Source organism: Hibiscus syriacus, unplaced genomic scaffold, assembly GCF_006381635.1.
Source record: "Hibiscus syriacus cultivar Baekdansim isolate YM2019G1 unplaced genomic scaffold, ASM638163v2 tig00111276_pilon, whole genome shotgun sequence".
NCBI lineage: Eukaryota > Viridiplantae > Streptophyta > Magnoliopsida > Malvales > Malvaceae > Hibiscus > Hibiscus syriacus.
In genome coordinates, this window is record NW_024063043.1 from 1,605,662 (window position 1) to 1,620,604 (window position 14,943).

Here is a 14,943-nt window from a genome sequence, read left to right on the forward strand (position 1 = left end):
TTGATCCAAACGATTGTCACTCATTATTTTACTATGCATTGTTTCTCATTTCTTTAGTATTCTCTTCTTTCGCATTTTTTTCTTTCTCATCTTTATAATTTTTTAATTTTTTTTAATATCTAGTTTTTGTTGTTTTAATTTTGTTTAATGAGTCTCAGTTGACATGTATTTGATTATCTTTCTAATTTACCCACGCATTCAAGCTAGTTTTCTTATATTGATAGTTGCTTACAATCACCTAGACATAACATACTTGAGGAGTGATAAAGTCAGACGTCAGCGTATTGTCATTCTATTCTTATATTAGTAATTTATCATTCATCGTCTCGGTTGTGATGTTTGTTTGTATCTTATATATAAAATTATTTGGTTAAGTTTTTTTTCTATTATTATTATTTAATTATTTACAGTTAGTTTGTGTTATTTGATAGTTTAAAGGAGATTATCAATTAATATAACTAGTACCATATACTCTCTTTTTTTCGTTAAGATTATATAATCTTATTATATTTTTTCTTTATTTATTCAATAAAATTAATTAAACAATTACTAGAATATTAAAATGTAAAACTACCATATGTAAACTTACTTAATAGATTCGGGCAAAAGAAATAAACGAGATTTCAGTTTAGATTCGTTTATGATAAAAATTAAAATGATATATGAAACAAAGTCGAGGATTTAGGTTTAGGTTAAAAGTTATAATCTAATACGAATACTCGTTATGGACGTGATTGATGATACAAAAAAAAAACGAATGGACCATACTTTTGACATCATTAAAGTTTCGTTTTATCATTAAATTCATACCATCATTTTGAGATTTCAAATCATAGACCATACTTTTATTTTTATTAAAAGAATATTTAATTTGGAAAATATCTAAATATTAATATAGAAAGTAAGTTTTAGCTCCATTGAGACCTATTGGAGTGAAGTTTAGGTGAAAGGGTAAGAGAATAATTCAGTTAAAGTCCGGTTCATGGATAAATTTAATTTTCACCCACTTAGAAATTCAATTTTTATTGAGAAAAGAAAAAGATCCCAGAAAATGGAGATTGGGCCATGTGCAATGTACTAAATAATCCAAAACGCTGGCAATTTTTTTTATAAGGTCACGGTTGGTCGATGAATTTGATAAAGCAGTCTTTTTAAATCTAGTCGGTCCATTTATTCGTATCATATGTATATATTTTGAAGCAACATTTTTAATTTTAATTTATAAAATTTTAAATAAAATAACATAACACGTTATTACATAAATTTTAACAATTTTTGTGTCATATTTGTATTTATTTATTTAAATTTTAACAATTTTTGTGTCATATTTGTATTTATTTATTTCGCGTTATGGGGTGTTGTGTTTTAAATTAAGCTTGTTTTGTCACGAAATCTTGTCCATTCTAATATTGTCGGGTCTAAATCTATCCCCAATCTTAACTTTTACTTTCTCTCTCCTTTCAATTTTGGAATCTAATCTTTGGGCAACTTGGAAAGTATGGTGTTTTTTCCCTTTGTTTGTTGCGAAAATGCCTATACCCTCGACCTTAACATTAAGGATATGATCAAGCTTCTTAATAACAGGAATACGAACAAAAAAAAAGTGAACTTTAATAATTCAATAAAAGTATCACCTGAGAGAACATGTGTTAAGCCGAGAGGTGGACCCAAAATTCAAGACTTTGACATTTGATAAATGAATATTTAACTTCGATTTATTTGACAAATGATAAAAAATAAAGATAAAAGGAAGTGAGGAAAACGATTTGAGAAGAAAAGTGAAAAAGACGTGATTTAATTTTGGTTTTGGAGAGTAGAAGGTGTTGCCAATGAAAACATCTTCCTAAAGACCGCTAAAAGAGGGATTCCATGTTATCAGCTCACAGAGCCCAAACTCTTCAACATTCTCTTCCACTGTTGGATCATGAGCTGTATCCAGTTATCAAAGTCATTGGTATCAAGGATCCCCACAAAACGAACCGAAACGGCATGACTTCTACGATAGTTTTGATCCCAGAGAATAAAATTGACCTGAAATTTCAATGATTGGAATTTGATCCTTTTAAAAAAAAAAAAGTCCCAAGAGGATGGAACTGCCGTAAACTTTTTTTCATTTACATGCAAATGTGTGCTTTGTATGGAAGCAAAACAGGTCAAGGCCGAGGGCAAGGAGTTGCTTACACAATTCTGACACGCACCAAATATAGAGCATTGATTCTTTTGGAAATTTATTAAAAGATAATAATAAAAAATAAAACAGAAAACGCAGGTTTTCAATAATTGGAAAATAAAATGTTTTTTTAGCTGCTATAAATCCAGTAGTCCCTGCCTCCCTGCCCTTTATAAAATTATATACATCTGAAGAAGATAATACTAAGCAGAGCAAAGAGTTGAGTTGAAAGAGGGGGGTGAAACATGAGAGAGGCAAACATGATGCCTGAAACCACAAATGATGTTGAGGATTATAAGTTAAATGTTGAAGTTCCTGAAACTACCCATGCTGTTAGCACTGGTACATACAAACAAATATACATTTTCTACCTAAAAGATTATTCTTTTTCTTTTCTTCTTCTTCTTCTTCTTCTTCTTCTTCTTCTTCTTGTTTTCTGTTTGTGTTTCACTTCATGTTCTTTTGTTTGGTTATGACAGATTTGTTTTGTTTGAATTCTGGGATCTTCTTTTTTCTTATTTTCTGCAAAGTGAAGAGTAGTTTCATTTCGGATCCCCAGTGTTGGTGTCATGTGCAAAATCATTAGATTTACTTATTGTGTCGTATTTGATGCTACAAAAAATTTTCTTTTTCTTTTTTTGTTTTGTGGCATTTTCATGGCCATAACAATTTCTTTTTCTCGTTTTGTCTTTTCCGTTTGCTGTACTTTAACTTCTTCAATGGCTTTTGATTTACAAATATAGAAAAATCAGTTTCATGGTTTTGTGATGTTGCTCCACCATGACTGGAATATTTCAAAATAGTGACAAAAACAGGAATTATTCTCCTGGGGTTAGTATTTTCTATTTGTGCTCATTAGAATTTCGTTTACAGATTCATGGCTACAGGCAGGTTTTGTTTTGACCACTGCTGTCAACAGTGTATTTGTCTTGGGATATTCCGGGACAATCATGGTTCCTCTCGGCTGGATCGGAGGCGTAGTCGGTTTACTGCTCGCCACCGTGTTGTCATTGAATGCCAACATGATTCTTGCAAAGCTCCATGAACTTGGAGGAAAGCGGCATATCAGATACAGAGATCTTGCAGCACAGATATACGGTACGAGGCTTATGTAAATCGAATACAGAATCGCAGAATCTCATTTAGTATTAAGATCTTAATGTGCAAATTCTATGTTTTTATTTATGCTTGATGAACACAGGTAGGAGAGCCTATGCTATTACATGGGGAATGCAATATGTCAACCTGTTTATGATTAACATTGGATTTCTCATTCTGGGTGGTTCTGCTTTAAAGGTAAGACCAGATTGTTTAAAGACACCTTACTTCCCTAGTCAAATCTGCATTTTGGGTTGAAGATAGTTGTTCTAAACGGTTGCAGAATATCCCAAAGACGATCTCAACATTTCCGACCTTTTTCTAATGCTTACCCGCTCCATGAATAAGGACTCAGTTTGTTGATTTACATGAAGGTTTATATTGAAATCATAGTCCTGAAATCTTTAACATGTGAACATGTAAATGCAGGCTTGCTTTGCCGTTTTCAATTATGAGGACACCATGAAACTTCCATACTGTATTGCGATAACTGGATTTGCTTGTACTTTGTTTGCCATATCGACGCCGCATCTGTCAGCTCTAAGAGTATGGTTGGGATGTTCAACCGTTCTTAGCCTTATATATATCATTGTGGCATGTGTGCTTGCAGCTAAAGATGGTATGTTCCCATATCTGATATTCGCTCTGTTCTTCTTTATCACATGGAAAGTAATTAATAATCTCAGACTGGTGATCGAACTGCAGATGAAAATGCAAATAGAATCCTTAATAAATCAGTTCTTTTCCTCTGTAAAAATGAGAACTTTCCAAGAGGGTTAAAGCAATGCTAACCTTTTTGTTGGTTGTTACTCGCCGGGAACGGGAACAGGAATATTGATTCGATTGATGAGCTAAGGCATTTGGGCGTTTGTTGTTAGCTACCTTGAACTTGAAGCTGATCACTTTAGAGCTTTAGATTATATATCTGAACACTCTGGCCGACTCTCAAAGTTTAACCTTAAAGAAGATTTTGAGCAATCATATGCATGAAAACCAAATAGATTCTTGTCTGTTGTCTATTGAATAAATCGGCATTGCCTAGCTCCTGCAACATTGAAATTTTCAATTTTTTTTTTTTTGGATAAGGCTGTTAGCTTACCTTGATGGATATATTAGCAGTGACTTTCTTCAGAGTTTGATTTGGAACCCTGATGTACTTTTTGTGTCGCTGATATGACAATAACGATTCCGATGTTGTTATAGGAATCAATGCACCTCCTCGAGATTACAGCATACATGGGAAACCAAGCATCAGAATTTTTACAACTATAGGAGCATCTGCAAATCTTGTGTTTGCATTCAATACTGGAATGTTACCAGAAATACAGGTAGGCCAGGATATCTCGAAACTTCTTCCTTTAACAACATGAATTAGTCATCAATTTGTAGCCATGTTGCATTCGGTCCTATTTCTTTCTCTGCTTCTTAGACATTGTTTCTCATAACAGGCAACGGTGAGGGAGCCTGCAGTGAAGAACATGATTAAAGCTTTGTACTTTCAGTTCACCATCGGACTTGTACCGATGTTTGCCATTACCTTTATAGGCTACTGGGCTTACGGAGCGGCAACATCCGCATATTTGCTTAACAGTGTAAGCGGTCCGCTTTGGGTTAGGGCGGCTGCAAACATCTCTGCCTTCCTGCAATCCATCATTTGTTTGCATGTAAGTATGTTTACTTGTTTGTAACATCAACCACTTTCAGCAATGCTCCACAAATCTAACGTGTTCCTCCGCTACCCGCTGTCAGATATTCGCGAGTCCGACTTATGAGTACTTGGACACCAAGTTCGGTATCCGAGGAAGCGCATTGAAACTTAACAACTTGGCCTTCAGGATCGCAGCAAGGGGTGGGTACCTTGTTATCAGTACACTGGTGTCGGCTCTTCTCCCGTTCCTTGGAGATTTTGAGAGCCTTACGGGGGCGTTGAGCACGTTTCCTCTAACATTTATCCTGGCAAACCACATGTATCTTGTGGCAAAGAAGAACAAACTGAGTCTGTCACAAAAGCTCTGGCATTGGTTCAATGTTGTTATCTTTGCTATCATGTCTGTTGCAGCAACAATTGCATCTTTAAGGCTCATAGCTTTGGATTCCAAACAATTTCATGTATTTGCCGATGTGTGATTAGACACTAGGGGTTTAGAAAAACACACGAAAAAATTTACAGAATTCCGGTTCGGACGTAATGTTCGATTCGGGTTTGATTAGAGTAATAATATTAATATAATGTATTCTGTCAGCTCTCGGTTCATAAGTTAGAAAAAAACTAGAATATTATTCAAACCGAGCTGAATTATATTTTAATTTGATCTTACCTAGCTTGTAAATTCGGTTTGATTTTGAAAAAGATCAGAATATTTTAACTGAACGCTTGTTTCTTTTCGAAACCTTGTGTCCGAATGATGCAAATGCTTGAGCCATAAACGAGGGATAAACCGAGGAGTTCGACGAAACAAACGTATGCTGTGTGGGAATCGAAATCTAAAATGCGTGTAGTTAAAGAAAGAGTGAAAAGAAACATCAACGAATGATTGATCAGTAGCAGACATGAACATCTTTTGGAAAAAATGTGATAAATTGGAAATTTTGGAGCATATTTTTTAAATGTAAAAATGAAAAATCGAATAATGAATTTAGTGATTCATATTCAACTACGTGAGCTCTTTACAACGGTATCTCATATGCTCAAAATGGTTGAGTGATGAATGAGAAATTGATGCTCAAATTAGACTACATGTAAATTGTCTTGCGTAAGAAAAATGGGAAAACTATCCCATATTGTAGTAGTATTAAGCAAGAAAATGTTTATATGCCAAACCAACTTATAAGTCCTTGAATGACTTTAGTTAATATTGTGCCTTGCTTGCAAGCATAAGGTAAGGAGTGCAAATTCAAGCCCATCCAACTTGGAGGCGCACTTGTACGAATGCAAATGTCTGAGCCAGTCGGAGCCTACGGATATTTTACTCGCTACGAATTAAATATGGTATGACTTACAATTCACAAATATATTTGATATAATACAGTATTAATTGATTATTTTTGATTTTATTTGGATACTAATTAATAGCTCGAATATATTATTTTCAATTCGTCTCTCTTGTGAAATACTATAAATATCGTGCTAACCTACTAGGTTAAATACGTTCAAAAACTCTCTCTTTCTCTCTTATTTTCGGTGATAGTCTCTAATAAGATTTGGTTCGTGATCTCGCAAGTTGTGCAATAGTGCGCTAATCGTATCGTTGTTGTATCTTGGGAAACATACGGCCAAGATATCTCGAGCACCAAAGAGTGACTGAAAATTTGTCTTAAGGAAATTACGTAATTGCAGGCATCAACCAGATTCAAGTTCGATTTCATCTTATTATTCAAGTTCTTTATTCTAATATGTTCCTCCTCATTCATTAATAAAGTTCGATCTTTTATTTTTCTTTTATTTACGTCTCAGATTGTATAACACATCTTACCTGGAAACACACGTGGGCGACGTAAATGTCCGGACCGGTCGGGGCTTGCGGATATTTTACCTACTATGAATTAAATATGGTATGACTTGCAATTCATGAATATATTCGATATAAAACAATATTAATTGATTATTTCCAATTTTATTCATATACTTATTAACTGTAGAAATATTTTTCAGGCAGTATTAATTGATTATTTCGATTTTATTCTGATACTGATTAATAGCCCGAATATATTATTTCCAATTCTTCTCCCTTGTGAAAAACTATAAATAATGTGCTAATACATTAGGTTAAATATGGTTAAAAAACTCTCTTCTTTTTCTCTTGTTTTCGGTGATAGTCTCTAACAAGATTTGGTTCGCGATCTCGTAAGTTGTGCTACTGTGCGCTGATTATATCGTTGTTGTATCCTGGGAAACATACGATCAAGATATCTCGAGCACCAAAGAGTAGCCGAAAATCCGTCTTAAGGAAACTGTGTAATTGCAGGCCTCAACCAGATTCAAGTTCGATTTCCTCTTATTATTCAGGTTATTTATTCTAATATGTTCCTCCTCATTTATTAATAAAGTTTGATCTTTTATTTTTTCTTTTATTTACGTCTCAGATTGTATAACACATCTTACCTGGAAACAAACGTGGCAACGCGAATGTCCGGACCGGTCGGGGCCTGCGAATATTTTACCCACTACGAATTAAATATGGTATGACTTGCAATTCATGAATATATTCGGTATGATACAATACTAATTGATTATTTTCGATTTTATTCAGATACTTATTAACGACCAAAATATTTTTTAGGCGGTATTAATTGATTATTTCCAATTTTATTTGGATACTAATTAATAGACTGAATATATTATTTCCAATTCGTCTCCCCTTTTGAAACACTATAAATACCATGCTAACCTACTAGGTTAAATACGGTTCAAAAACTCTCTTCTTTCTCTCTTGTTTTTGGTGATGGTCTCTAACAAGATTTGGTTCATGATCTCGCAAGTTGTGCTATTGTGTGTTGATCGTATCGTTGTTGTATCCTGTAGATGACCAAGATATTTCGAGCACCAAGGAGTGGATGAAAATTTGTCTTAAGGAAACTGCGTAATTTCATGCCTCAACCATATTCAAATTCGATTTCCTGTTATTATTCGAGTTCTTTATTCTAATTTGTTCCTCCTCATTTATTAATAAAGTTTAATCTTTTATTTTTCTTTTATTTATGTCTCGGATTTTATAACACATCTTACCTGGAAACAAACTTCACAACAATGCAAGTTGCATTTTGAGTAGAATGATATGAACTCTTCATGTATTTGCATAGCGTAAATGTGATCAATTCACGAATATATTTGATATGATATGGTGCTAATTGATTATTTCCGATTTTATTCGGATACTTATTAAAGGCCGAAATATTTTAAGGCTATATTAATTGATTATTTCCGATTTTATTCGGATACTGATTAATAGTCCGAATATATTATTTCCAATTCGTCTCCCTTGTGAAACACTATAAATATCGTGCTAACCTACTAGGTTAAATACGGTTCAAAAACTCTCCTCTTTCTCTCTTGTTTTCGGTGATAGTCTCTAACAAGATTTGGTTTGTGATCTCGCAAGTTATGCTACTGTACGTTGATCGTATCGTTATTGTATCCTGGGAGACAGACAACCAAGATATCTCAAACACCAAGGAGTGGCTAAAAATGTCTTAAAGAAACTGTGTAGTTACAAGCCTCAACCAAATTCAGGTACGATTTATTGTTATTATTCGGGTTCTTTATTCTAATATGTTCCTCCTCATTTATTAATAAAGTTCGATATTTTATTTTTCTTTTATTTACGTCTCGGATTGTATAACACATCTTACATAGAAACAAACTTCACAACAATGCAGCTTATATTTTTAGTAGCATGATATGAACTCTTCACGTGTTTGCGTAGCGTAAATGGGATCAATTCACGAATGTATTCAATATGATACGATGTTAATTGATTATTTTCGATTTTATTCAGATACTTATTAGCAGCCGAAATATTTTTAAGGCGTTATTGATTGATTATTTCCGATTTTATTTGGATACTAATTAATAGCCCAAATATATTATTTTCAATTAGTCTCCATTGTGAAACACTATAAATACCGTTTCAAAAATTATCTTATTTTCGGTGATAGTCTCTAACAAGATTTGGTTCGTGATCTCGCAAGTTGTGCTACTGTGCGCTGATCGTATCATTGTTGTATCATAGGAGACAAACGACCAAGATATCTCGAACACCAAGGAGTGGCCAACAATTTGTCTTAAGAAAATTGCGTAGTTGCAGGTCTCAACCAGATTCAAGTTCGATTTCCTGTTATTATTCAGGTTCTTTATTCTAATATGTTCGTCCTCATTTATTAATAAAGTTTGATCTTTTATTTTTCTTTTATTTATGTCCTCATTTATTAATAAAGTTTGATCTTTTATTTTTCTTTTATTTACGTCTCGAATTGTATAATACATCTTACCTGGAAACAAACTTCACAACAATGCGGGCTGCATTTTGAGTAGCATGATATGAACTCTTCATGTATTTGCGTAGCATAAATGAGATCAATTCACGAATATATTTTATATCATACGATGTTAATTGATTATTTTCGTTTTATTCAGATACTTATTAACGGCCGAAATATTTTTAAGGTGATATTAATTGATTATTTCTAATTTTTATTCGGATACTAATTAATAGCCGAATATATTATTTTCAATTCGTCTCCCTTGTGAAACACTATAAATACCGTTTCAAAAACTCTCTTCTTTCTCTCTTGTTTTCGGTGATAGTCTCTAACAAGATTTGGTTCGTGATCTCGCAAGTTGTGCTATTATGCACTGATTGTATCGTTGTTGTATCTTGGGAGACATACAACCAAGATATCTCAAGCACGAAGGAGTGACCGAAAATTTGTCTTAAGGAAACTGCGTAGTTTCAGGCCTTAACCAGATTCAAGTTCGATTTCTTGTTATTATTTGGGTTCTTTATTATAATATGGTCCTCATTTATTAATAAAGTTCGATCTTTTATTTTTCTTTTATTTACGTATCGGATTGTATAACACATCTTACCTGGAAACAAACATCACAACAATGCAGGCTGCATTTTGAGTAGCATGATATGAACTCTTCATGTATTTGCGTAGCGTAAATGGGATCAATCTTCATATGTTGCCCTTTATGTATTTGTATGCATCGATTGGCTCAATTACATTACTATATTTTAAATCGAAATTGATACTTCGATTTGAAATATTTTAATCATGAAATGTTTATGTATTTCAAAAAGTTATAATCGAGTCATTCAATTAATCTATTTTAACAAGAAAATCATGTATAATATAAAATTTAGTCGTCTACAGTGGTCGATGAACCCAAATTTCATCATAAGATTAACTTTGATTTTCTTGTTTGATTTTTCATATTAGGTTTGCGAGAATTTCTCAAAAGTTACAAAATCATCTCAATGTATTCAAACTTTTTAAATTTTAATCTATGTCATCCATCACCAGATGATCTCTGTGTTAGGATATGTGTTTTCTTTCACCAATAATTGTTCAAATCGACGAATAGAGCTCCCAATCCCTTGAAAGTCCGAAATCCAAATTATCCATTTGAACAAAATTAATTAAGTCACTTGATTCCAACTTTTTGAAATAAGGTGACCTATTTGTAAACTTACTAATAATAGTGTGATTTGTGTTGTAATTTCCTAACAAAAATTAATTAAAACATTATCTAACAGACACTGTCTAGCGTTCTTTGAGATTTAACGGGACAATGACTTGATTATTATTATGTATTGATTGAATGAGAAGATTGCTGTTTTTTAAATATACGAACCCTTTATAATTTTTCTAATAATATAGCTACTTTTGTTGTGATTTATCCAAAACATAAATAACATTCTCATATGGGGTAAACTAAGAAAAGCATAACAAAGGAATTCCAATTCGGAGTAAATTTAGGACAATGTACATAAATAAACAATTCCAAAGAGTAATGGAATTTCTTGAAAAATAAAATAAAAATATAATGTATTAATTGGATAGAAAAGAATATCTATATCACACGAACTAATTTACATCAGTGGTTAAAGGAATCGTTGTTGTTCGTAAAGGTCACGGGTTCAAACACCAACAACTACAACACGATGATTGAGCATTCATTATCAAATGATTAAAAGCATTTAAAACATATACTACTTTATAATTACTTTAGCTTAATTAAAAAAATATCTATATTTCCATCAAGGATTTTGAACCTATTTTTTCATTAACTAAATCTCTAGTGGCAATAATTATGAATGTTGAACCATGTTTTATAATATTTTGATATAATAAATTAAGACAAAATGTTTTTGGACTTGATTGAATTTGTTCAAAATTTTCAAAAGTTTTCAAAAATAATTCAAAGTCCATTAAAATAGAATTTGAGCACAAAACTGTTTTTCTGGGTATGTAGTACCGATATTGTTCTTATAGTATCGATACTGCATAAACAATATTGATATTGTTCACGTGGTACCGATACCAAAGGTAAAAAAATAGCAATACTCTCTAGGTAGTACCGATACTACCAGTGTTTTCCAAATAGCTCAAATTCCATAATGCAAAATAGGTACCGATATTACTTTACATAGTAGTATCGATACTATGAAGCATAGTATTGATATTGGTCAACGGTCTTTAACAGCTAGTTTATTTAAAAATTATAAAGGTAGTACCGATACTCATTAAAGGAGTACCAATACTCCCTGTCCTGGGTAGTTTTATTTTGCAGAAAATTAATCCCTAACGACTCCAAATCATCCCCAACAGCTAGAAACGACCACAAACTCATTCCAACATATAAAAAACAAGTTGAGGACACTTGAAGAAGGGTTAGAACACATATCCAAGCAATCAAACACAAAGAGTTTCATTCTTATTTTCCTTTCTCTTGTAAATATTAGTGTTTTAGTGATCTTAATTTTGTAAAAACCTTCCTTTAAGATGTTTTATAGTTTATACTTCTTTTCTTTGTGAAAAGGGGATTGATTCTAGCTAAGCCTTTGAAAAGCTAGGGACTTGTAAAGGTTATCTCTTGATCTTGTAAAAAGAAAGAACAAATTAGTGAATTCGTTAAAAAACCCTTAGTGAGGAGCTAAAGTAGTGGATGTAGACTTGGTTGAGAATTTGAACCACTATAAATCATTGTACAATTTTTCCTATCCTTTTTACTCCTTACTCCTTAATTTCAAAACCTCTCTTGGCAAATCATTCGGTTGTCAATTGAGCTTAATCATCAATCCCAACAATTGATATCAGAGCTTGGCTCATAAGAAGGTCTAACAACCTTGAGATAATCCTTGAACAAGCTCTATCCTTTCCCGACACAATTAAGAAGATGACTTCCACCTCCGGCTCATTCCACATGAAAGACTCCCAACCGATTAACAAGCCTCCATACTTCAATGGAGCCAACTGTCGTCATTGGAAGAAATTAATGAAGTTATTCATCCAATCCAAAAATCTTAATGCATAGGAGATGATCGAGAACGACTACTCTTCTCCAAAGAAAAAGACGAAAGAGTGGAATACCGAAGAACGGAAAGCTCAACAAAATGCCAATGACATGCACATGTTGTTTTGTACATTTGGTACCGATGTTTATGAAGGAGTTTCTCCTTGTTCAAATGCCAATGAGCTTTGGAATAAGCTCGAAGAGATTCATGTAAACAAGAAATAAGAACCAACAAAGGTGTTGTCTTTAATGGCTCTTGAAGAGCCCCAGGTATCTTCTAACTCTAATGAATCAAATTCGTATTCTTTTAACGAGTTACAAGTTGCCTATGATGAATTGTATTTGGAATTTGAGACCATGAATTCCAAATATAAGAAATTAATTTCAAAATTAAAATTTGAAAATGATTTTCTTTTGAAAGCAAAATTGGATTTTTAAAAGCAAAATGAAATTTTGAAAATGATTTTGAGCTTTCAAAAATCAAAATCAATGATTTGGAAAAAGAAAATCTTGATTTTAAAGTTAAGTTTGAAAGCTTAACAAAGGAAAAAGAATTAATTTCTCAAACTAATTCATCATATTTAAAAATGACAAAATGCTCACATTGTCATTTCCATGGTCATTTAGAACATACTTTTCCTTTAAAGAAAGAAAAAAGTTTTAAAATTAAACAAGTATGAGTTCTAAAAGGAATTAGGGGCATTGGAACTAATGTTCAAGGATCTAAAGAAATTTGGATACCAAAATCCAAATAAATATCCCTTGTAGGCGTGTGGAAGCAATAGTGATGAAAGTGGAGATACTCAAATGCTCTAGCCACACTTGATATGGATTGGGTAACCTCTAAGCTTATTTTGATTATCTTGTACAATTGGTTGCTCGTTTAGTTTAAGCATGTATGAGTTTTGCTTTTAAATAATTTTATGTTTTTCATCTCATGTATGTTGAAAAGTGTATTATGATGGACATTTTAAAGTTTTAATGATTTTTTATAATTTTTCGTTCATCATAATGATTTTGGTCAAAATTGATTTTAATGCTTTGTTTTTACAAATTTTAATTTTTTGACCTTAATTTAAATACTTATGCATATGATTTATTGCAAATGATATATCCCTAACAATTTATATCAATTTTTTAATGCATAACATTTTTGGATAACTTTATGCACATACACTTAAATTCAACAATTAGTATTGCATAAAGTATATTAGACTTGGATATATTGAATTTTTTGTACTAACATGTTTGTTCATCTTTGTTGAAATTTAATTTTTTTAAGTGTCAAGCTTTTGAAGTCAGTTTTTTGTTTGGAATGCTTTTATTGAGGGGAGCTTCGATTTTTCAAATGATTTTATGCTAAAATTTACCACTTACTCTCCATTGTTATATTTGAACTTTGAATTATTTTTGATATAACAAAAAGGAGGGAGAAGCATAGGTTTGAAAAATTCAATTTCTCAATGAAAAATGGGGAGCTTTAATATTTTCCAAAATTTGTCTCTTTTTCATGAAATATTTTATTAAGGGGGAGTTTTGCCAAAAAACAATTTTTCAAATGTTTTGTTGTATCAAAAAGGGGGAGATTGTTGAACCATGTTTTATAATATTTTGATATAACAAATTAAGGCAAAATGTTTTTGGACTTGATTGAATTTGTTCAAAGTTTTCAAAAATAATTCAAATTCCATTAAAATAGAATTTGAGCACAAAAATGTTTTTCTAGGTACGTAGTACCGATATTATTCTTGCAGTATCAATATTGCATGAACAGAACATATATTGTTCACGTGGTACCAATACTAAAGGTAGGAGAAGTATTGATACTACCAATGTTTTCCAAATAGCTCAAATTCTAGAATGCAAAATAGGTATCGATACTCAAAGGAGTACTGATACTAGTTTACACAGTAGTATCGATACCATGAAGCATAGTATCGATATTAGTCAAGCCCAACGGTATTTAACATGTAGTTTATTTAAAAATTATAAATGTAGTACAGATACTCATTAAAGGAGTACCGATACTCTTGTCCTGAGTAGTTTTATTTTGCAGAAAATTAATCCTCAACGGCTCCAAATCATCTCTAACGGCTAAAAACGACCACAAACTCATTCCAACATGTAAAAACAAGTTGAAGACACTTGAAGAAGGCTTAGAACACCTATCCAAGCAATCAAATACAAGAGAATAATTTTACATTCTTATTTTCATTTCTCTTGTAAATATTAGTGTTTTAGTGAGCTTAATTTTGTAAACACCTTCCTTTAAGAGGTTTTCTTGTTTATATTTCTTTTCTTTGTGACAAGGGGATTGGTTCTAGCTAAGACTTTGAAAAGCTAGAGAGTTGTAAAGGTTATCTCTTGATCCTATAAAAAGAAAGAACAAATTAGTGAATTTGTTAGAAAATCCTTAGTGAGGAGCTAAGGTAGTGGATGTAGAATTGGATGAGAAGTCCAACAACTATAAATCCTTGTGCAATTTTTCCTATCCTTTTTACTCCTTACTCCTTAATTTCAAAAAACCAATTCACCCTCTCTTGGGAAATCATTCGGTTGTCAATTTAGCTTCATCATCAATCCCAACAATGGACCAGACCCAATGCTTAGGCTAGTTCACATTGGATACTTCTCGACGCCTCGGCTTGTTGTAGTC

General features: G+C 32.3%; 1 protein-coding gene across 1 annotated transcript; it reads left to right on the top strand.

The window, feature by feature from the left end:
• The first annotated feature begins 2,378 nt into the window (after positions 1 to 2,378).
• Positions 2,379 to 5,598, top strand: LOC120157842 (proline transporter 2-like). The gene is made up of 7 exons (XM_039168847.1): positions 2,379 to 2,512; positions 3,044 to 3,268; positions 3,372 to 3,466; positions 3,698 to 3,887; positions 4,472 to 4,596; positions 4,717 to 4,932; positions 5,018 to 5,598. The coding sequence occupies exons 1-7, from the start codon at positions 2,416 to 2,418 to the stop codon at positions 5,393 to 5,395; spliced, it is 1,326 nt and encodes a 441-aa protein (XP_039024778.1). The 5' UTR covers positions 2,379 to 2,415; the 3' UTR covers positions 5,396 to 5,598.
• Positions 5,599 to 14,943: the final 9,345 nt, after the last annotated feature.